This window comes from Colletotrichum abscissum (assembly GCF_030869225.1).
Source record: "Colletotrichum abscissum strain IMI 504890 chromosome Unknown Scaffold_44.1, whole genome shotgun sequence".
In the NCBI taxonomy this organism is placed as follows: Eukaryota; Fungi; Ascomycota; class Sordariomycetes; order Glomerellales; family Glomerellaceae; genus Colletotrichum; species Colletotrichum abscissum.
The window spans coordinates 47709-67162 of NW_026850365.1; the positions used below are offsets into that span (position 1 = coordinate 47709).

The 19454-nt window shown below is 50.3% G+C and overlaps 9 protein-coding genes across 9 annotated transcripts; 6 read left to right on the top strand and 3 right to left on the bottom strand.

Annotated features, from left to right (window-relative positions):
* Positions 1-168: 168 nt before the first annotated feature.
* On the bottom strand, positions 169-1627 carry CABS01_13290 (uncharacterized protein; the record flags this gene model as incomplete). The annotated part of the gene is made up of 2 exons (XM_060546634.1): positions 169-811; positions 903-1627. The coding sequence occupies 2 exons, from the start codon at positions 1625-1627 to the stop codon at positions 169-171; spliced, it is 1368 nt and encodes a 455-aa protein (XP_060394966.1).
* Positions 1628-2980: 1353 nt separating this feature from the next.
* Positions 2981-4598, top strand: CABS01_13291 (uncharacterized protein; the record flags this gene model as incomplete). Its single annotated transcript, XM_060546635.1, has 2 exons — positions 2981-3183; positions 3263-4598. 2 exons carry the CDS (start codon positions 2981-2983, stop codon positions 4596-4598), a joined length of 1539 nt encoding a protein of 512 aa, XP_060394967.1.
* A 1213-nt stretch (positions 4599-5811) lies between these two features.
* CABS01_13292 (AflN/verA/monooxygenase) lies at positions 5812-7618 on the top strand (the record flags this gene model as incomplete). The annotated part of the gene is made up of 2 exons (XM_060546636.1): positions 5812-6485; positions 6553-7618. The coding sequence occupies 2 exons, from the start codon at positions 5812-5814 to the stop codon at positions 7616-7618; spliced, it is 1740 nt and encodes a 579-aa protein (XP_060394968.1).
* Positions 7619-7821: 203 nt separating this feature from the next.
* On the top strand, positions 7822-8928 carry CABS01_13293 (uncharacterized protein; the record flags this gene model as incomplete). Its single annotated transcript, XM_060546637.1, has 1 exon — positions 7822-8928. One exon carries the CDS (start codon positions 7822-7824, stop codon positions 8926-8928), a length of 1107 nt encoding a protein of 368 aa, XP_060394969.1.
* A 631-nt stretch (positions 8929-9559) lies between these two features.
* CABS01_13294 (uncharacterized protein) lies at positions 9560-11464 on the top strand (the record flags this gene model as incomplete). Its single annotated transcript, XM_060546638.1, has 2 exons — positions 9560-9784; positions 9848-11464. The coding sequence occupies 2 exons, from the start codon at positions 9560-9562 to the stop codon at positions 11462-11464; spliced, it is 1842 nt and encodes a 613-aa protein (XP_060394970.1).
* A 269-nt stretch (positions 11465-11733) lies between these two features.
* CABS01_13295 (uncharacterized protein) lies at positions 11734-12423 on the bottom strand (the record flags this gene model as incomplete). Its single annotated transcript, XM_060546639.1, has 3 exons — positions 11734-12152; positions 12225-12324; positions 12394-12423. 3 exons carry the CDS (start codon positions 12421-12423, stop codon positions 11734-11736), a joined length of 549 nt encoding a protein of 182 aa, XP_060394971.1.
* A 2516-nt stretch (positions 12424-14939) lies between these two features.
* CABS01_13296 (necrosis and ethylene inducing protein) lies at positions 14940-15134 on the top strand (the record flags this gene model as incomplete). Its single annotated transcript, XM_060546640.1, has 1 exon — positions 14940-15134. The coding sequence occupies one exon, from the start codon at positions 14940-14942 to the stop codon at positions 15132-15134; it is 195 nt and encodes a 64-aa protein (XP_060394972.1).
* A 358-nt stretch (positions 15135-15492) lies between these two features.
* CABS01_13297 (uncharacterized protein) lies at positions 15493-16871 on the bottom strand (the record flags this gene model as incomplete). Its single annotated transcript, XM_060546641.1, has 4 exons — positions 15493-15601; positions 15732-15752; positions 15867-16347; positions 16439-16871. 4 exons carry the CDS (start codon positions 16869-16871, stop codon positions 15493-15495), a joined length of 1044 nt encoding a protein of 347 aa, XP_060394973.1.
* Positions 16872-17658: 787 nt separating this feature from the next.
* Positions 17659-19453, top strand: CABS01_13298 (uncharacterized protein; the record flags this gene model as incomplete). The annotated part of the gene is made up of 3 exons (XM_060546642.1): positions 17659-17876; positions 17972-18421; positions 18484-19453. 3 exons carry the CDS (start codon positions 17659-17661, stop codon positions 19451-19453), a joined length of 1638 nt encoding a protein of 545 aa, XP_060394974.1.
* Between the last annotated feature and the right edge of the window lies 1 nt (position 19454).

The following is a 19454-nucleotide window of genomic DNA, read 5'->3' on the forward strand; positions in this document are numbered from 1 at the left end:
GCAATCATATCTGCCATCTCGTATCTTTGAGGCATCAGACGATGCATCGGCGGACAATGAATTAAGTCGCACTGCATTTTGGTGGTTCAGATTCTAGATCAAGAGAATACATGTATGTTCAATAATCAGATAGCCGACTGTTTACACTTAAGTAATACGACATGCCTTTTATACCAGCTTCCGCTTCTGGATCTTCACCGTAGCATCTCTGTCAAGACTTACGACACCTCGACACTCCGCCCCCTCCATGCCCGGACCTCTGCTCGCTGGTGAACCATCTAAACGCGACCAGCGCACAAACTCCATGTCGAAAGTGGTGACCATCATCGCAACCGCCGCTAGAATCTCATGCTTGGCGAAGAATCTCCCAGGGCAGATGACGCTCCCACCACCATACGGACAGTAGTCACCCAGCTTGACTTTGCGCATTTCTGGCTGCAAGAAACGCTCGGCCCAAAAGTCGCGTGCCGGGTGGCCTGGGAACGCCCATACTGCCTCGTCGATGTGTGATAGCCAACTGGGTGCTAGGATGAAGTTGTCCTTCTTGAGCGTATATCCGTCAATCTCGATGTCTTGCCGCAGACGCCGCGAGATGGGGATGCTCGAGCGCAGACGCAGGCATTCGTTGTATACGGAGTTCAGCAAAGGCAGAGCCGCTAGCTTTGTGATATCGATATCGAGTACTGATGTCATATTCGTACCGACAACCATGGCGGTCTTCACCTCGGCGCGGATTCTTGAGAGGAGTTGCGGGTCTCGGACCATCTCGAATAACATGTATGCGGTCATGGGAACGGCGTTAGCATTGATGCTGTTCAACGGCAGAAGTTAGCAGATGGCCATGGGAGAAAACAACAGGAAAATATCGGGGGTCAGGAGAGATAGGAAGAGACACCACTCACGCCCAAATGAGGCCCATATGCATTGCTGCACGTCCTTCGAAGCTGATACCGTAATCAATAAGTGCAGCATTTCGCTCACGCACAAGCCTGTGACCAAAGTTCTCTTCCCAATCAGCATCGCTGTCTGGGGGACAACCAGCAGTTGCTGCCGCCAGCCAGTCTTTGGTGGCTTCAAGAGTGCGGTCGCGCGCTGCCCAGCCTTTGCGACACACTAGCTTTGGCAGCCCCTGCATAAGTGTCATGAAGGCAGCATCGTAGTCCCAGAATGTCTTGGCTTCCAACGAGCCCTTTTGGAGAATTCGCGGACCGACTAAAGTAATGGTTGATGCAGCGAATTGGTACGTCTGTAGGAAGTCGTATAAGCCGACAATCGCTGGGGCTGATGCGCCTTCTGGACAAGTCTTGAGCTGTTCGGAAAACTCGAAGACAAATTTGGCCGTCAGAAAGTCTACGGCTGACTTTTCCGTAAGGTTCTTGAGGTATATCCCATGAAGTATGTGCCAAATGCGCCCTTTCCCTACAACGCCGGTCTCAGACTGGTTGAGAGTACCAGCCCCTGAGTCGTCCATCCCCAGAAGGGCGGCATCGCTGGCTGGAAGACCTTTGACCTTGTGTGCGATACGCAACTGCATAAACTCGAACGAAAGACTGCTAGACTGTCGAAAGATTGCTTGAATGTTCGAGGCGCCCATCACGAGGTACATGGAAATAGGACCTAGACGCATAGTCACCGGTCCTTTTGTTGGTCGTTTGGCACTTTTGTTACGGTAACGTCGATCAGCATGATGGCCATATACTCAACATATAGTACTCAAGAATAAACTTACAGTGTTTCCTCATAGAACTTATGAGGATCTCTGATCATCTGAATGCCATTCCCAACCCATGGCAACCAATATGCCAAGGTAGGTGGCTCATTTCCTCGAAATTGGCGGTTCTTCTTGCTGCTAAGGTAAAAACGGCATGATGTGAAGATGTAGGTGCACAAGCAAACACCAAATATGACCAGCACAAAGTATTTGAAAGCGTGAACTACGGGCCAGGAACTGATCCTTAGTAGAATCAATTTGATTTGATGAGTGAATGGGAAGTCATGATCGTCCATGGTGGAATTTCGAAATCTCGTGATGTTGGCAGGTTGCCGAGTCACCTCGAAAACCCGAGCCAGCTCCATTTCCAGTAGTCTCCTAATACTTTAGTGGATTCAGTTCTCGTGCTGCCGCGCGGAGGCTTGAGCTTGACGACTTACACACATGCTGCTCAGACTTTGCTGAAGGATGATACATAGTGGCACCCGGGCTGCATGTGATTGTGGCCATTTGCTGTCGAGTAAGAAGCACTGTGTCCCACAGACCGTAAAGGATTGTATTCCCTGCCAGAGGCTTGGATGCTATTCCACCGGATCTGGGTCAACGGCTTCAAAAGTGGCCGAATTGCCCCGAGTGGCATCAGAATTCATATGGAGCACATCTGTCTCGAAGGATTCGGGAGTACGACGATGCTATCAGCCTTACCAATCAGGTGTATATCCTTTATGGGGGGAGGGCTTGCCGAAAGTCCGACCCACCTCTGTCATATGTACTTGACCTGAGCCATGGGAGCGGTTCTGGACTCGGTAATCCTGGTAGGGGAAGAGACGCGATTTACACGGTGCAAAAAATCGCTAGATGATGTCGATGTAACAATGTCTACCAAGATAGTAGCTGACATGGGTACATGTGGATATGTGTAATGGCTACACTTGCTGATTAGTGTCAGCGGCCATACTAGTGGTTCTGCTGCCTAAGACAACGAGACTAGTCTGCAACCCTGCATTCAGAATCACGATACTTGGCATAAGCACTGTGAGCACAGCCAAATGGACCCGCAAAGTCAGTCGCGCCATAATGATGTTGGGTTGCACTGTGTCAGACTAGGATTGTAGGGCCTAGGACCAATTTAGGGCACTCCGGAATGTTGATGATCCATAGGCCCAAATAAGGCAAAGCTAGGTTAGCGGAGGTGACCTCCGAAGTGAAGGAAGAAAGAATCATCACATCGTTGCCATACTTTGTTGGGCAAGTCCAAAGAAAATCCAGATGGCCACGGGTGAGAGGCCAAACTCAACCACAATGCCAAACAGTTACTCAACTATCATCATCGGCGCAGGAGAATCTGGAATCGCCGTGGGTTGTATGCTCAAGACCAAGCTGGGTACTGACGACTTCCGAATATTCGACAGACAGAACGGTGTCGGAGGGGCATGGTTTGCCAACAGATACCCGGGCGTAGCCTGCGATATGTAAGTGGAATCAGTGTGTCGGGAGGCAGAGATGATTGGCCTTTTCTGATCGTGACGTCGGATCTGACTGTTGATGCAGCCCGGCGATTTTCTACTCGTATTCTTTCGCCCCAAACTATGAGTGGACGACCTTGTTTCCTCCAGGCCAGGAGATCCAGCAGTACTTGGATGGTGTCTGCGACAAGTTTGATATCCACAGCAACATTCAGCTCAACACCGAGGTGTCAAGTGCTCGATGGATTGATGAAGATGCCGAGTGGGAAGTCAAGGTGACCAGTCTGAATCCCCAAGACAAGACTTCAGAAGAAGAGGCTCTTCGGTGTAAAATCCTAATTACATGCGCCGGTGAGCTTGTCGAGCCCAATATTTGGCCGCAGCATGTCCCAGGAATTGAGTCTTTCCGAGGACAGGTCTTTCACACCGCGCAGTGGAAAGAGGATGTTTCCCTGACAGGAAAAGATGTTGTCGTAGTCGGGGCAGGCTGCACTGCAGCGCAGCTCGTTCCGGCACTGGCAAGCCCAGAGATTGCTGCGAAGTCAATCACGCAGCTAATGAGGGGACCGCCGTGGGTTATGGCTCGACCTGAGAAACCTCCTCCGCGTTTGATGGAGGTTGTTTCCACGTTGCTTAGAACCATACCTGGACTTGGCTTGTTTCTTCGGCTTTGCCTCTTCCTGTACGCTGAATCAACATGGCTCAATGTCGGCACGGGCTGGTTCGGCAAGAAGCGGCGACAGTGGTTTGAGAAAAGACTCTCAAGTCACCTGCGGAAGACGGTGCCACCTAGATATCACGACATGCTCACACCACACTATGGTGTTGGATGTCGGCGGATCATTGTCGACGGTGGATGGTTGGAAAGCTTGAGTCTCCCCAATATTGAACTTACCGACAGACCTCTGGTTTCAATCGAACCCCAGGGCATTGTATTAGGTCCTCGACCAGGAGAAGAGCGCTTGGAGTCCATCGACGAGAAGTGCCACAATGAAACCATCCAGAAGCCCGCAGATGTCATTCTCTTGGCAAATGGGTTCGAGACTTCGACTTACCTCCATCGCTTGAAAGTGCAAGGGAAAAACGGCAAATTTCTTCACGATGTCTGGCAGGCAAATGGAGGCCCTGGCGCGTACCTCAGCACTGCAGTTCACGGATTCCCCAACTTTTTCATGGTTCTGGGGCCAAACTCCGTCAGCGGCCACTCATCAGCCATTTTAGCAAGTGAAAATGTGACAGGATATGCTCTGAACTTCCTCGAGCTTGTTCTGAGCGGACAGGCCCGTACTGTTGAGATTCAGCTAGAAGCCGAGCAAAGTTACACAGCTGATGTGCAGAGAAGGTCGCTAGACAAAGTCTGGCAAACTTGTCACAATGGCTACATACAGAATGGAGGCTGGAACAGCTCGATTTGTCCGTAAGTCACGCGATAACTTTCCTTTCACTTGCTCAATCGTTTTAAAATACAAGCTGACGATTTGGCATCTTCAAAGCTTTAACCAAATCCATTTCGGGTGGATGTGCAAACATCCGATATGGCAGCACTGGGATATTGCATATACAAAGGCTGGAACTCAACAGAACAACTTAAAACTTTCTAGACGTCGAAAAACGGTGTGGGTGATTGCTTCATTCTTGGCTATGTTTGCTCTTCTTGTTGGGTATTATGGCAGATTACACTAGTCGCTGGAAACATCTAGACATCAATTCACCAGGCGGAGAATGAACATACTATTCTTGAAAGTAATAATTCGCCGATACAAACGAATGGCTCTGGGCGTCTTACTTATAAAACTAAAATCCACAACAAGATACCCAGAGCTGCCCTGCGATCAACTTCTCTTTCCACCTTGTTCATGAAGATTACAACATCCGTCTGCTTTCTTGAACATACTCTCTAGATCTGACACATCTCTTTACCGAGCCTTGGTCTCGCTTCGACATCGCACTCGCCCCGTCATCGCTTCTTTTCTTTCTGGATGAAACGTTTCTGCCTAAGACTACTTTAATCGGGTTTTCACCGAGCTGGGTGCTCTAGTGCCTTGTCTCAGATGATAGCATAATTGCCACTTAGTCCCGCTGCCAGGGCGAGCTATCCATAGTCTGGACTCTCGAAAGCCGTATGCCGAGCAAGAAGAAGCCGAATCAGACAAGATTATGTGAGAACTGCTCCTAAGCGCCAAGAAGTGAGGCTGGTATTTCTGCAACACCCTGCTCATCTCTGCAGGTTCTCGTCTCTGCAGGGGTGAAGTGGCCTGCACTAGTGGAGAGGGTTACAACGCCGTCAGCGCCGGGAAATCCTTCCCAGCGGGCCAACGGGAATCCTACGGAAGACCCAATTCCAGCTTAGTGCTCACAACTGACCGAAAGGATCAAATTTTCGCTTCTTTCTGACACAATGTCACATTCAGCCAGTTGAATGGGGAAAGACTGTCGTGAAGTTCGTTGCCCTGTATGATGTAATGGGAATCTTTGCAATTCGATGTGAGAGCGAGGAGCTTCGGCATGTGATTTCTTTCCCTTCTGTCATTGGCAGTGAAGTCTGGCAGTTACGTTGAAGGCTGAGGATTCTGAATAACGTCGACAGCCGTTACAACGGTTTCAGAACGCGTGCTCGTTCGTGCGATATCCACGATGAACTCAACAGTCGAACATTGGCAACACCAGTATGGCGTCGCGGGGTTGTCAAGGCTTCGCACCTGGACCTTTGCGCAAGTTGCCGCCTTCGTCGCATCCATCCTCATAGTGCGCTTCCTCGTGAAGCTCATCAACCATCGCCGCATGTTCCAGCGCCTTCAACGACAAGGCCTGCCAATGCCTCCTCATAACTTCTTACTCGGTCACCTAGGGCTTGCGGCTAAGATTGCGAAAACCCTTCCGAGCGATTTTCACGGGCACTATTTGGCGGGCGAAATCAGGCGAGTGTATCCTGACCTCCCAGCTGTCTTCTACCTGGACCTGTGGCCGACCGGTCCACCATTGATGGTGATAACGACAAGTCACGATCAGGCTCGAGTGACGGCGCATGAGCCGCAACTTCCTAAACACGAGGGCGTGTTGGGATTCCTGAAGCCTCTCATCGGAAGCCATGGTCTCGTCACGATGGAAGGAGATGAGTGGCGGTACTGGCGGGGCGTTTTCAATCCTGGATTCAACGCGGCGCATCTTGTGACGCTGGTACCGGGTCTCGTTGAAAATACACTGGTGTTGCATGATATCCTGCGAGAGAGAGCAGCGGCCGGCGAGATCTTCTCGTTGTTTGAGACTATGTCGCGGTTGACTATGGACATGAGTTGTCTCGCAACATTGTGAGTCCAAAATTTCTCAAGAAAAATGTTGCCACTGTTCAATGATAGTTCTAACTTGATATGGTAGAGGTTCTCGTTTGAACGCCCAGAGGCAGGGCTGTGATCTTGTGTCAGCATTTCGCAGTCAAGCCGACTGGATCCCATCCCCCAATGAGACAAATCTCTTCAGAAAGTTCAACCCGACAAGGCACTTGGTCTATCGCTACAATCGATGGAGGATGGATAGGTATGTCTCGAGCGAGTTGGAGACGCACTTCGCTGCAATGCGATCTCAGGCTCAGCTTGGGGATTCCGGACCCGAGAACACAACGGCAGTCCCAAGAAGAAGCAAGGCTGTTGTCGACCTGGCGCTTGAAACATATCTACTCTCGGAGAAGAACAATGGAAATTCTGGTCATAAGATGACTATGGATCCCACATTCAAGCAATACGCCGTCTCACAGATGAAGCTCTTTCTCTTCGCTGGCTATGACACGACAGCCGCTGCGGTGGTCTATTCTATCCATCTCCTTTCGCTTCACCCAGCTGCCCTATCAAGAGCGCGCCAAGAGCACAACGATATCTTCGGAGCCGACAGCACCGTCAAGGAGACTGGAAATAGCATCGCCAAAGCCCCCCAGCTCCTCAATCGACTGGCATATACATCAGCCGTTATCAAGGAGGCTCTCCGGCTGTACCCACCCGTGTCCAGTACGCGTGCGTCTGGACCAGGCTTCACGGTATCGGAAACTGACAAGACGAATCTTGAAGGCTTCATGCTTTGGGGTGTGCATCACGCTATCCATCGAGCACCAGAGCACTGGGTGAGGCCGGATGAGTTTGTCCCGGAACGCTGGCTGGCCTCTCCCGGTGACGAGCTGTACCCCGCGGACAAGGAGGCGTGGCGGCCGTTTGAGCGAGGGCCGCGAAACTGCATTGGCCAAGAATTAGCCTTGCTGGAGGTGAAGGTAATCTTAGCTATGGTGCTGCGGGACTTTGACTTTGCGGACGCTTACGTCGAGTTCAACAAGACGATGGGCCGGACGGGTCCCACAGAAGTAGCAGGGGATCGTGCCTATCAGATCATCCATGGAAGCACTAAGCCCAACAACGGGTATCCTTGCAGGATCAAGCAAGCCACGAGTGTGTCTTAGGCGGTGATGGTGTTGGACTTGTAGACTAGGCCACGTATTGAACCATGTCTCAAACAGTAAGCTGATCCTCTTACTACATAAACGTTGATTTGTGTGTCCCATGCTTAGCTATCTTGAAGCTTTTGCATCAACATCATTGTCCAGTCTCCGTTGACACCATTTTCCCTCACTTTAGCACTTGATCGACAAGCAACACCGCCATCATGGCTCCATCATCGATACACGTTATATTTCCGTTCATCACACTGGCTGGACTCTATGCGGTCTCAAATCTCATGATCAACTCTGGCCACGCTCAGTTATTCACCGATAGGCGAGCATCGGCAACACCCTTACTCCCAGACAACAAAACACCCCTCCTGACAGTCTATACCGGGGTCCCGCCCCTGGACTCGTATCTCGCCAACCTGCAGTTCAGCATTATCCCTACAGTCGAAGGCTCGTCCCAGGCTTTGGCTCTGCTAGGGTGGCACTGGATGGGGCTTCTCATAGCCGTTTTCACTGTCATGCTAGTCGAGAGCTTACGAACGCGACGCGCAAGGGACCTGATTCCTTTCGTGCTCTGGGGTCTTGCCATACAGTATGCAGGGTACTTCATCATCATGCCCATATACTGTTATGTATCCTTGCTCTCTCAGTCACCTAGGAAGCATTCAAGACTACCGACCATGGCTGCCATTAAAGCTATCCCGGCATCAGTGCTAATTGGGCTTGTAATCCCATCGGCGATTATGTGTCTGCCAAGCAAGCATCTCTCTGGCCAGTCACGACAGGTCGCTGTAGCTGTCTGGCAGAACTTCCCAGCGTGGATGGCCTTAGTCCAGGTGATTGCCGTGTCTTTGTTGGGAGCCATCCCGGCACGAAAATCGGGAGAACGCACTACCGAGGACGGCGAACTCAGCCGTAACACGTCAGCTCTTCGAAGATTGTACAAAGCTACCGCCGTAGTCTCCGCTTTGATCCATGTCTTGGGTCTCATACCCATTGTCTCCGCTGCCATTGGCAAGCTGGAGCCTACACAAGATTCGCCACATGCGCAGCTGCGACCTGCCGACTTCTTCCTGCCGCAGAAGTGGGATACTGAGACCCAGGTAAGTGGGATGACAGAAGGCGCATTCAACTTTCTCCGCTATGACTACTACATCGGCACCGCCGCTGCGTTCGCTTGGGTCATATTTTTCCAGCCTTCGATGCGGGTAAAGGGGGATACATGGTCGATTGGTAGAGAAGTGTCTTGGAATATCGCTCTCACATGCTTGTTTGGGCCTGGCTTCACTATCGTAAGCCTGATGGAACGGAGACTTGAATGAATAAAGAGTTAGCATCTAGCCAGGCGGAGCACCTGATCCTTAGCGCTATGTCCCTAGTGTGTCATATTATCCACTTGGTAGTCTTATCTTCGTGTATGATCTAGTCAACGGCCGACGGAGGTCGTCTCCGTCTCGGCACGGGTCGTGTTCGTCTGAACCACGAGCTCGGTGTGGGGTTACGACATCTGGAACAGGACCAGGGTCTCCATAAGCTCTATTCGCCAAGCTGTCAGCGTGGGATCCTTCGCCCTTCTCTAGGCTCTATCAGATTCGCACTGTCCGCTTACACGGCAATTCAGTGATCAAACAGATTGTGGGGTTTCACCGATGTTACCTCGCCTTGCATGAAGGATGAGCCCGGGCCGCTGAAGATGCAACTAGATCCTTCGTCCCTTTCTAGATCTCGGAACACACAGGTACGCGCCGATTGGAGCGCTCGCAAGACAAGTCGCGACGCCCCTGTTCACCGCACAGTTGCCTGTTTTCAATTCCAACCGTGTTCTTTACCTCAGTCGTGGCTGTCCACATTTGGGAAGATCAAGAAGACAGCGCTCCATTTGCGTGACTTCTTCGTTTTTGACGCTCTGCAGTTAGAGCTTGAGTCCTTCGTTTGCAATCAGTTTGCGAAAAGATGTCCATTCTTCGACGCAAAGTGGCGAGATTGGCTCCGCCAACAGTCTTGACCGATAAGGTTATCCCGGTCGACTACTGGGACCATCACTCTCGCGATGCTGTCCTCAACGTAATGCTGCGCTTCGACCGCCAACTGGATGCAGCCAAACTACGAAGAGCTCTGGAAAAATTGCTTGACCGCCGGGATGGCTGGCGCAGGCTGGGTGGGAGGGTGCGGCTAGGTGTAAGTCCCCTGTAGCAATACGAGTTCCCCCCTATGATGCGCTTTACTAACTTGAATCCATAGCCTTCGAATAAGCTGTATTGGCATGTGCCTGACACATACACTGAGAAGCGGCCTGCAATCACCTTTCATCACAACCGTCACAACAACATCAGTATCAAGCAACATCCATTAGCATCTCGACTTCGGAGCAGAGTTCCATCATCTTCTGGTGGCTCTCATGACGCCTCTGTTCCTTGGATGGTGGAGTCAGGCAATGGCGTGGACTTCTCCCCCTTGATGCGACACCCAAGTGATCCTACTTGTTTCGAAGACTATGTCTATCACGATAAACCGATGATAGGCCTACAAGTCACCACGTTCAACGACGCGACATTGGTATCATTAGGCTTCTCTCATATCATGTGGGACTGTATGGGTCTTAAAGATCTCTTTGACGCATGGTCTCTCACTCTACAGGGACGCCATGAAGAGGTCATTCCGTTGATTGGAACCGATCCTCTTGGGTCTTTGGGTATATCACCTGAGCCAACTAAAATGGTAACAAAGGACGATGCAAGCAAAACAGCAGCTTCTACATCCCCTTCCGAACAATACCGGCACATCGATCGACAACTTGGAATTGTTCAACTCGTTACGCTCGGTCTTCGGCAAGCACTCGACAAGCTACTGAACAGAAACGCGGCTGAGGAGTTTAGGACGGTGTGTGTGCCCGCAGCATATGTCAGGTCTTTGCGCAATGACGCGCTCCAAGCTCTCGACGCCGAGAATGCTAGTTCGTCGGGACCTCAAGGGCCAGAGAAGGGTCATAAGTCTCAGTTAACTCCAGCCACGTTTCTAAGTGATGGTGATATTCTCTGTTCATGGTGGACACGCAAAATCATTAGCTCACGCATCCGCAATCCCTCCAAGAGCCGCAAAACCATCGCTATACTAAACATGATGGGTTTACGTGGCATTCTGGCACAAGCAGGACGATTGCCCGAGAAAGGAGCATTGGTTGGTAACGCAATCTTGCCTATTCCTGCCCTGCTACCCACGCGAGATCTTGTCAGAAACGATCAGCTGGGCTTTGGCCGCGTTGCAAAGGCCCTCAGAGAGGCGATCGCGCAACTTAGCACTAGGCCGCAGGTTGAAGCTCTCTTGGCGCTGCAGCGGCGTGCACATGGGGATGAGGTTGTTGAGAACGCCAACAAAAAGTCGGGCAACGGCAAAGCCGGACTGCCTGCTCTCTTCGGCGATGCGGGCATGCACATGGTTGTGTGTACCAACTGGACCAAGGCCGAGTTCTTCAATGTTGACTTCTCGGCCGCGGCGGTTGACGAGATTGGTTGTGACGGGCTCTTTGAGAACGAGCGTGCGCGCCTTCCTGAGGCTTCATCCAACGATACTGCCGCTAGCAGTGGCGTCGAAATGATGAGCGCTATGGGTTGTGATGGACTCTGGGAGGACGAACATGCGTCACGTCCGTCTGTCGCTCCTCAATCTGATGCTCCTGCTTCTCGTGTGTTGGCAAAGCCGACTGGCGTTCACATGCATTTGATAACGGCGGGTACTCCTGCGTTTCTAATGAGTATCTTTACCATCTTGGGCCGCGATGCCAATGGAGACTACTGGATTCAAGGAATGCTACGGAAAAAGTATTGGGCTAAGATTGAGACCGCCCTCAGTCCGAAGTAAACGCTTCGCTGGAGACGTAAGCTCGAGCAAAGATTCAGAATACTACATAAACAGACACCTTTCGGAATGGGATCAGAGAAAGTGATTATACTTAGTTGTGAGAGTGGAAAAGAGTCACGAAGGAGCAAGTGCACCTTGATCAAATGATTCAGTCTAGGGGCATGGCTGTGTATTATGAATATTTCTGGAGTAAGGTAGGTAAATACTCGCAATGCCGCGAATGCTTTCGCCGAAGCCGTCTTTTCCACTACACTCGATGTCCAGAGTCTTTAGCCAGGGCTTCCACGGTCTCCCTTGATGTTCCAGCCCGCGAAGTTGACGGAGTGGCCTTCATAAGCAATTAACTCAGCCTTGGTCTTAAAGCACTTGGCGTAAATGTCCAGAGTGTTATCATTGGCCATTTTGGTGGGGATGACCATTTGCAGCATCTGCCCGTGTCCCTCAATGTACGAGAAGCGAAGTGTTGAACTCGCACTGAAGCCGAAGTTTGCAATGTACTTGGCGATCACTTTCTCGCCATAACCCCAGAGCTCCTTGGTCTTCGAGCTTCCCCAGAAGCAACTCTTGCTTGTGCAAAATTGCGGGATCCATAGTTTGGGGGCTGCATTGAAGCGGGCTTCATCTGCTTTGAATACGCAGTACCAATTCTTCTTGATCGGCGAGCCTCGCCATCCCGCAGGTTCGGAGCCTATAGCTGAGTTAGGTCCAAAGTACCTAGGTAAGAGGGGTTTGAGTGAGTAGAAGCTATGCTTGTTCTCACCTAAGTAAATGCCATTTCCGATCTGACTACCACCTGGCAAGTTGTCGAAGGCCGGATCTCTGAACGGTTTGTTTTTCTCGTTGATCTTCACCGCTTCTTCCTAGAAGATGCCGCGGTTGTTAGTGACATCGATACAATGGATCCCTATACACGATAGTGTAGGACTTACTTCCGCAGCAGTGCGATATCCAATCACCATTTTACCCTGGGTACCAACGATTAGGTACCCTAGGGCCAACAACAGAAAAAGCCGACTGAAAAGAGTCATGACGATGTCTCGAATCCGAATTGTGACCAGAGATCTCTTGAGAATCGAAATGATCTAACATTAAGACTGCGGCGAAAGATCAACGATTCTTATAAGTATTTCACAGACTGGGACTTCGCCATGATCGACTCTTGGAGAAACGGACTTGCCGTCGCTAAGCCGTTCGGTCTATCTTATCGAGATCGCTGTAATTGAGTTGTTGCGACTAATTCAGGTTGCTGCAACTGTTCTTGCAAAAATCCGATGAGTTCCCCTGAATGACTCAAGTTAACAGATTTGTTCCCATTGCTATAATTGACATGTTATGACTGAGTCAGGTTGCTTACCATGTAGTGTTGTTTGACCCCCAAGCCCCTAACGGAAAATTCCTCGTTAATTACCTCTACGACCTCAAGTACCGCATAGCACTCACCAAGTCCTAGCAATCGCGGCAACATTCTCCACCGTTCTCCGCTCTAGCCAAGACCAAAACCGATACCCATGTCTTGATATCGCGCTTCTATTCTAGGTAACTGGTGTGACATATCCGTTCCTCTGCTGAGTGGCGATAATATGTACGTCCCCAGTTCCAACAACTCTGCCCCCAGCGTAATTCTTGATTTGAGGATACAGGGCAGAGCGTGGCGTACTAACATCTCATTCTTGCTACGTCACTCTGAATGATTCGTTCTTTCTTTTGATGATGCCATTTAGCAGCTGGTGGGATCGCCATAAAAAACTGTTTTTAACTAAGGGCCTACAGCAATCCAGTGGGGAAGCCAGACCCCGAAATGGAGACCATCTACATTTACTCCTTCATCATGCTCTTGTGGAATAACCATACATCTGATGAAACATCAGTCATAGTTCCACTTACGTCATTCAATGAACGATGTTTCTGGAGATGACTCAGGCGAATGAGCTCAGGGCTGAATACTTCTCCGAGACGCCAACCGCGAGGCTGTCCCTTCCCAAGGAGGCCCATTACATGTTTCTTGACCCTCAACTGAGAAATATGGCTTGAAAATGATTCCAACTTTATGGATTGTCGATCGGCATCGCCGCAACAAGCTCCATCTTCTTGACTCGCTATCTGCTCAGTGTGACAGGGTGAATTGATGGGAGCTGAAGAGTTCGATACTATAGTTTCTGATATGAAACTTGGCTAAAAGATCTTTCTGTCTGATCTGCTTTACCGAACATCTAAAAGCAGGCGTTCTGGAACTATTTTGGTGCTCTCAATCTCTCTGACAAAGGCAGCCAACACAAACGCCAATCACCCGAACTTGGATTCTTTTCAGCGAGCAAAATCCCTCTCGGACATTTCTGGGCTGTCAAGGCAGGATTGTTTCCAAAATGATTTCAATTTCGTTCTTCTTTTTGTCATCAATTTGAAAAGTCTCGGCATCTTGCAGGGATTCACGGCGTCATGCTAGGGTCACTCTTATCATGAGGCGGTGACAACGCGAACGGACACCAGTAGATCATTCATGACGCTGTAGTTTCACTTATCAAGAAGGCAGCTGGTGGATGAGGAGGGAATCTGGAGCTATGATTAAACCCTGCCTCTGGGTGTCTGGATGCTGTGATCCCTACCCAGCCGTGGATGAGAACAGTAACATTGGGCAAGCAACACCTTCAACCTACGTAAACAATTACTGCCTCGAGCAGACTCATCCAACAGACTAGATCTATGGCGGAAAAACTGATCAAAATTTGCATAGCTGGCTTGAAATCGAGAGGCGGCGGGAGAATGGCAATGGAACTGGCGATAGTTGCCAAGTCTACGCCCGCCGCAGCCAGAGCCAGGGTTGTCATGGCACCATGTACAGGTATTGTCCTCCCTAGGTTCACTAGGCCGACAGGGAAAAAAGACAGAGCATCTCGTCATTACTGAGATAGTATTGAAACTGTATAAGGTAGAAAGGACTCTAGCGGTGCAGTGCTTCAAGGGAACCACCAACACCTACTAAAGCAACACAAGATATCCCCTTCGATCAGCCTAAATTTGACCCGAATATGGGGAAATAAGTCTCCCGATCAGACATATTAGAGTAGCTAATCAGAAGGGTAGAATGTCCAGTTGTCTAATGTTATCACGTTCGAAAGTAAATTATTTGAGAAAGCTTAAGTTCGATCATAAAAGGTGTATCTTTGATTACCTAGAGTGAAAAGGTACGCTACTCTCTTGTTCTATATCTGATCGGGCCCTTCCCCTTATATTTTTCCCCGATCGGTCCGCATTATATCATCCTTCGTATTAACCGAGCTTTTAAAAAGAACCGCTGAGACTGATCGACCCATCCCACTCTAGTATGGTAGTCTGAGTTAATCGATGAGGTTTGAAGGAGAAGGATATCACGGGTTTTCGGCCGGTCGGCGTTTGGAACACGGCTGATCATCTGAACTGGGGCACGCCATCCACCCTCAGAAGAAAATCTTTACGAGGCCCAAGTGTTGGCCTCAGTATGGCAACATATCCCAAGATGGAAATTTATGACAACGTCATCGCGGCCTTCAAGGGCGCCGACGACGAAAACATCATTGACCGAACCCTGATCAGCCGTGAGTCTCTGCTAGCTTCGGCCAAGATGCCGTCACCGACATTTAGTATCAGAAGACTCAGATTCCTCTTAAGGACGCCAATTTCCAGCCTCAGATAAACGCCGCATATCAGGAGGGTTCTTTGCGGGGACCTACATAGGGGTGGTGGATTGCGACCGACCACCTAAACTTGATACTCCGGATGACGCTGCTTTGACTCCCACCTGTGATCTCAAGCCAGAATCCACTGAAATATATGCATATTTGCTTAAATGCACGATTGAGTTTGGTGGATGTACAGGAAAGGGGCTTGAGGTGGAGAACTCGATGTAGCAATCCTTTTTCAATCGAAAGAGTTGTTTGGACATGACTTGCTCCGGCTCATTCGTAAATCTAATTCAAAATTTCATCATCGCGGAACTAGTTCTTCCTTTAAAGCAAAACCTCAATGTTCTTCCATGTAACTTGGCAACCCAGTCACGAACTTTGGCCAAAGAGGAAACCTTTCGCCTGAGGGGTGACCAAGCTCTCCAACACCTGGCTCGTTTCTAGCCAGACCCTCCGTTGAAGTTCCAATCCGAGTGCCCTGCCATTATCAATAAGTATTAGCATAGGTAGCTTCTACTGTATTTCAGGGTTCATGATTTCTGATGTTTTTGACGCGGAAGTACAGGTTTCTCAACACTTCTTTGAGACCGTAGTAGTCACAGACTTACCTGTCCATGAACTCAGGGTACCTATGTCATGGCAAAGTCATTAGCAAAAGTGCAATGTTTCCACCGCCGCGTCTAATACAAAAGATCACGGACCGTGTAACTTCTCAGAAAATGAGGGCGACGATCTGAACTTACGGAGCAACATCGTAATCAACCAGCAACTTCCCATGCGATCCTATCAGTGGTAGGCATGAATTCACCACAGTTCGTGCACACATCTCTACGGGTCGACCAATGAACCAAAGCAGCAGCCGACCGATCAAAACTTGTGAGCTGAGTGGCGTGAAACAGGCACCCGGATCCAGCTGGTGAACGTGAATCCTCGGATTACTGCCGGTAAGATGGCGTGCGCAGAGCTCCCTGATCCAGCATGCGTGAATGATCTTTGCAAGCCCATACTGGTAGCTCTTCTGTGTAGCGGCGTCTTTGACATTACTGACCTGCTCAAGGTAGCAGTCTTCAGCATCATCTGGGAGCTTGACCATCGGGGCTGCGGAGCGGATTGCTGCGCTGGTTAGACTGCAGAGCACCACTGGTTGAGCTTCTCCATCGGCTAGCATTTTGGGAAAGAGGAGTAAAATCAGGAGCGCCGATGAAATATGAATCAGTTGCAGTGCTAGATGAGAGGAATCCATGTCAGGAAATTGACCTCGTAAAGACAGCATTGGTTGCGGTTGAGGGAGCTGATTTTAACAGCTGAAACTCACTCTCTTCCCAGCCATCTGCCGTCACTCTAGTCTCATCATTCATGATAGCAGAACCCATGACCACCACATCGATACGGTTCTGTAAATCGTTGATTCTGGTCGCAAAAGTCTGAACACTATCAAAGGATAAGAGGTCAACTTCCATCACCGTGATTTTTGGCTGTTGGCGAGAGCCCTCTTCGATTGCTTTCCTCAGTTCATCAGCCAAGGATTCGCCCTTTGCGACATTTCGGACTGCCAAAATGAGAGTTGAGACACTGAGGCTGGTAATAATGCGGGCCGCTTCTGAAAGGATTGCGCCGGTGGCGCCAACTAGGAGGACTGTCTTTCCTTCGAAGCTCGTCGTAGGTGGTGCAAGGTCCGCCTTTGCCTGTCGGCGGAAGGTGGCCCATGGAAAGACTTCCGAGAAAGGGATTTTGTCTGATTGAACCATGTTGAGTTTACAGAGCCCAGAGAAATGCAAGGAGAAGTTTGCCAGTCCTGACTGAGGTTCAAAGATTTCTCACCATGATGGCACGTCAATCTTCACGATGTCCGCTCAGTGAGCAGACCGAGTCACCGAGACATAATCTCTAGTGCTGACATTTGCAGAATACAGGGTGTAGGCTGTATCAAGCCATGATCCATGTATTGATTGGGCCCATACATGTTCGATTAACTGGACCCTAGCAAACACTGTCTCTGGCACGTCTGGGCAAGTTCGTGTCATCCTGCATCTAGAATGAGGCGCTAAAACGACGCACTGTGCTCGAATTCGGTCACCGTGTCCGCGATCTGCACATCCACCGTACGGAGCACATTTCAAAGACACGGAAGCAACGGTAAGGGTAGTCCAGGAAGACAGATATCGTTCTGCATCATGCATGTGTATCGTAGTACCTCAGTGACGGTAGTGCAATCCTTCGCGCGAACTACGATACAGCGGTTGTGGCTGCTTGACCGAATCCCTCCGAAGATGGTCCCGAAGATGACACCCTCGCGTTGCCGCCTAGACGAAGTCTGAAGTGGATTACGCCCAGACTAAAAAGTCAGGGTAACATTCGCTAATTCCGGCCATCGGGGTTTTCAGCATTACAAACCTGGCCTCACTCTTGCTCCACTCTACCTCTAGTTGTGGCATCATCGCCATCAGCGCGTCCTTCACAGTAGAGGAGCACGGCGCGTCTTGTTGTTGCGCACTACTCGATGCTCTGCAGCTTCACCTTAACGCCGCAATCATCATGGCGTTGTCCGACTTGAGAAATACTTTGTTTACTAGCGACAGCAATGGCTTGTTGTGGTTCTTTCTCCTGGGCATCGTCTTCCTTGTCGGCGGAAGCCAAGCGCGGACCAAGTCTGTAGATTCAAGGGAGCCACAAGAAGTGAAGCCCAAGATACCGCTCGTCGGCCATATCATTGGCTTACTAGGGTCGAGGCAAAAATACTATCGTCAACTCGGGTATGTCGAAAGCCAAGTCATTGTAGTCTAACATTCAGTACACGACTTCAATGTGACAAGATGGGCCAAAATACAAACTGATGACATCGAATTAGCCTTGAGAATGCGACACTCCCGATCTTTTCCATCTCGATGGGTGGATCCGAGAAGATATACATCATTACGGCGCCGCAGCTGATCCAGGTTGCAATGAAGAACAAATCTTTGAATCTTTACCCGGTGATGGCGGAATTCGCACAGAAGATGGTCGGTCTAGGACCAAATGTCATGGACTTGTTCCACAATCCACCAAGCGATGGCTCTGTCTCGTGGATTGAGGACCAACATCCATCTTTTGCGCCCCTGGCTCCTGGTCCTGATCTACAGGAGATGAACACCTACGTCCTAAACAAGATCTCGGAGACCATCAACTCCATCGGACCTGATTACGAGACCAAGAAGCTGTACATGTGGTTCAGGGACTCCTTCACCATGGCCACAGTGGGCTCCCTCTTCGGCGACAAGAACTCTTTGATGCAGGATCCGACCTTGAGCAAGAATCTGTGGTAAGTTGCATCTCTCAGGCTCTCGAGTCCCAGGGATTGACTGCTTACAACGTCAAATAAAGGGACTATGATGGTGGCCAAGCGGAGTTACTCATGAAACCGCTACCCTCTATCACAGTATCAAAGGCATACAACGGCCGTGCCAGGGTGCAAAAGGCTCTCCGAAAATACTTCCGCGAAGATTATGATCACATCACCGATGCCAGCAAGGTCGTCAAGCGGCGCGTGGCAGTCAACCGAAAATGGGGTCTGCCCATTGACGACATCGCGGACCACGAGTTTGGAATGCTCTTTGTGAGCGTGACTAATGCTATCCCGACACTCTTCTGGATGATGTGTTATGTGTTCCGCGATGCCGATCTTGTTGCAGACTTGCAAAAGGAGCTTCTTGCCCTTGCTGTGATACAGCAGCAAGACAGCGATGCTAGCGGGAGCCGCCCGTCTCGGAAGTGTACTTTCACCGTTGCCAAGTTCCGTACAGAATGCCCCTTGCTGGTGTCTACTTACAAGGAAGTCATGCGCCTGACAAATCGTTCGACGGGTACACGCCGTGTCGTGGAGGACACATTGATCAGCTACACACCACCCGGAGAAGGCGGCGAAACAAAGACCTACCTGCTCAAGAAGGGTGCAAACATTCAAATCCCTGCCATCATCACCAACTTTGGCCCCGACGCGTGGGGCGAGAATGCACACGAATTCAATCCGCGGCGTTTCATGACCGCAGACAGAGAACGAGAGCGGGCGCAAAACCGCGCCTTTAACCCTTTCGGTGGCGGTAAACACCTTTGTCCCGGACGTTTCTTTGCCGACGCGGAAATTTTGGGGGCGATGGCTGCGTTGGTGCTAGGATTCGAGATTGAAACTCCGGCTGGTGACAGGATCGAAGTTCCGCAGATCAATAACAACCTGGCTGAGGCTGTTGGAAAACCCTTAACGAGCGTTCAGGAGAACATGCTTGCGAGGATTCGGCGGAGGCCAGGCTGGGAGGATGTGGAGTGGGCGTATATCGCGAACAACGTGGCAACTTAGA